Source organism: Loa loa, assembly GCF_000183805.2.
Source record: "Loa loa unplaced genomic scaffold supercont3.559, whole genome shotgun sequence".
NCBI lineage: Eukaryota > Metazoa > Nematoda > Chromadorea > Rhabditida > Onchocercidae > Loa > Loa loa.
This window is the reverse complement of record NW_018108739.1, coordinates 6906-9088: the sequence shown is the minus strand read 5'-3', so window position 1 is coordinate 9088 and position 2183 is coordinate 6906. Positions and strand designations below refer to the sequence as shown.

The following is a 2183-nucleotide window of genomic DNA, read 5'->3' as shown; positions in this document are numbered from 1 at the left end:
GGTTTTTACTTGACAACATAATATTTGCTGTTCCTACGTGATGAAGATCATTTCGAAGCATTTTCATTTTATAGTATACCGCTTGGCATAACACATTGCTTATGCCATTGCCAATTGTAGTTATAGTATTCCGGATGGCTATAGTTACTGAAAGTGACATCTCGACTCCTTCGAAATAAATTTCAACAAAACAATCCATTCCATCATTTAAAACTAACTGCAATCAATATTGACGTTTGATTGTTAACGTGAAACTCAGAGTACCCAATAAAGATGAAAGGAAAAAGTATCAGACATTCAAGGATACTTTCATAGTATGAAGTAAGGATGATTCGAGCACTAAATTATACTAACACTAATTACTAAATAAGTATATAATGTATCTTTGCATGACATCTCTATGATTTGAAAAAGTTTGATTAACAGCGGAAAGGGCATAACGTTAGAGCAAAAGGAAGTTTTTATTTTTCCCTCTCCCACCTCCCCCTCCCCCCCCTCTCCCCGTAGCTAAATTAAGACTAATAAATTTACCGACAATTCCCCAATACTGACACACGGAAAAGCAAAAAATCATAGTTCAAAGTGATGACAATTTCTTTTGCTCCTCAATTCAAATATTGCAACGAAATCGAACACGGTACTATCAGGGTGCATTGGAAACTGGATAAACTTCAACCATAGCTCATAAAGTAAATGAAAATTCTAGAGAACAAATCCATCACTACACAGTTGACTTCGTCAGGAAATCGCTTGAAGGAAACTAAATAGGTAGTGGACAGTGAAATACCATAGAGAATCATGTAAAAGTTGACAAAAATAGCGATGGGACATTTATTGTCATTAGATTAAAGTTCTAGGTAATAATTTTGGATAATTTATATTCACCAAGAAATATTCCATTATTCCACGAAAATAGAAGAAAACACCATAAGTTTGAAATGGAATAGCTTGAAGAATGTAACTTATTATATTGTACAGAAATAGGACACAATTGTTGTTAATCTACCTGTGCAATTGGGTGAACTTTCCTTTTAGGTACAGTATGTACTATAGTAAACATTCTTTTCCTAACCATAATTTTTGATAGCAATTTTACAATTGCTTGTTTCACGTTGTTACGAAATTGTTTGACGAAAATTAAATTGACAGTTGGTAGCATAGCACCAACGAAGATCATGTAGCAGTTAATGAAAATATTGATGGGAATTTCAATTTCTTTGTTTCCGAGTTTGACAGCAAGCTTCGACAAGAAGTAGAAACAGAAAAATTCAATTTCCATTACACCAGAAACGAAAACTGCCTGAATTAACATCGACCGCTCATATTTACCCGTTTCTACCGTACTCTTCGCTTCACATCCTGAAGCATTCTTACAGCAGTTAAACTTCATTACTTTATTTGAGAAATAGATGAAAGAAGAAAGGAAAATTGAAATTATTTCGAAATCTCAGAGTTTTCCTAATATGTTGGAGGAAGACTTCAAAAGAAAATTTGTCATGGATAAACGCAGTTTGTGTTTTTCTTTGATTGAAAAATAAAAAAAGCCCACTGTTACCCTTGTCTTTATGTAACTCCAAGACAGCCTTTCGTCTATACCGTAAATTGCAGAATATTGGAACATATACTGCAAACATTATTATAGGTAATGCTAATGTCCATACATAGCGAATCCTGCAAGGAAATGGTCGAATAGTAGCAAGTAAAGTTGTTCACTGTTGGATATTAAGCGTTCCAGCAAAAAGAAAATTGAAAAGTGTATATTGGATTAGCAAAACTGAATTTTAATTGCAACATTAGTGAGGTGGACTTAAGATAGTATTCGAGAAATGAATGTTTAAATTGAGAAATAATGAACCTCATAAAGACAGCTCCACTTTCTGGCGTTTTTTTTGTACAGTTCATGGACCATTGAAAATTCGATGTGTTAAAAGTTTTAATGCAATAACGGAATTCTATGAGTGATATCGCTAAAAAGCATTTGAAAATTGTAAAGCGCTGTTTATTATAAACAGTGATAATAGTGTGATATGCTCATTGTGGTACATCCACATGTTGTACAGGCTGAGCATTGGTTTATCATTGATATCAATGAGGTTATAAATAGAAGAACGAAATGATCAACTTTTGATAATTTCTATCAAACTATCTACTATTTGTTTGCTGGCCATCGAATAATAATTTCT

At 33.2% G+C, this 2183-nt stretch overlaps 1 protein-coding gene across 1 annotated transcript; it reads right to left on the bottom strand.

The window, feature by feature from the left end:
• Window positions 1-997: 997 nt before the first annotated feature.
• LOAG_14880 (hypothetical protein) lies at window positions 998-1671 on the bottom strand (the record flags this gene model as incomplete). The annotated part of the gene is made up of 2 exons (XM_003150372.2): window positions 998-1359; window positions 1556-1671. Coding segments are annotated over 2 exons (478 nt in total), but the record flags the coding sequence as incomplete, so codon positions are not given.
• Between the last annotated feature and the right edge of the window lie 512 nt (window positions 1672-2183).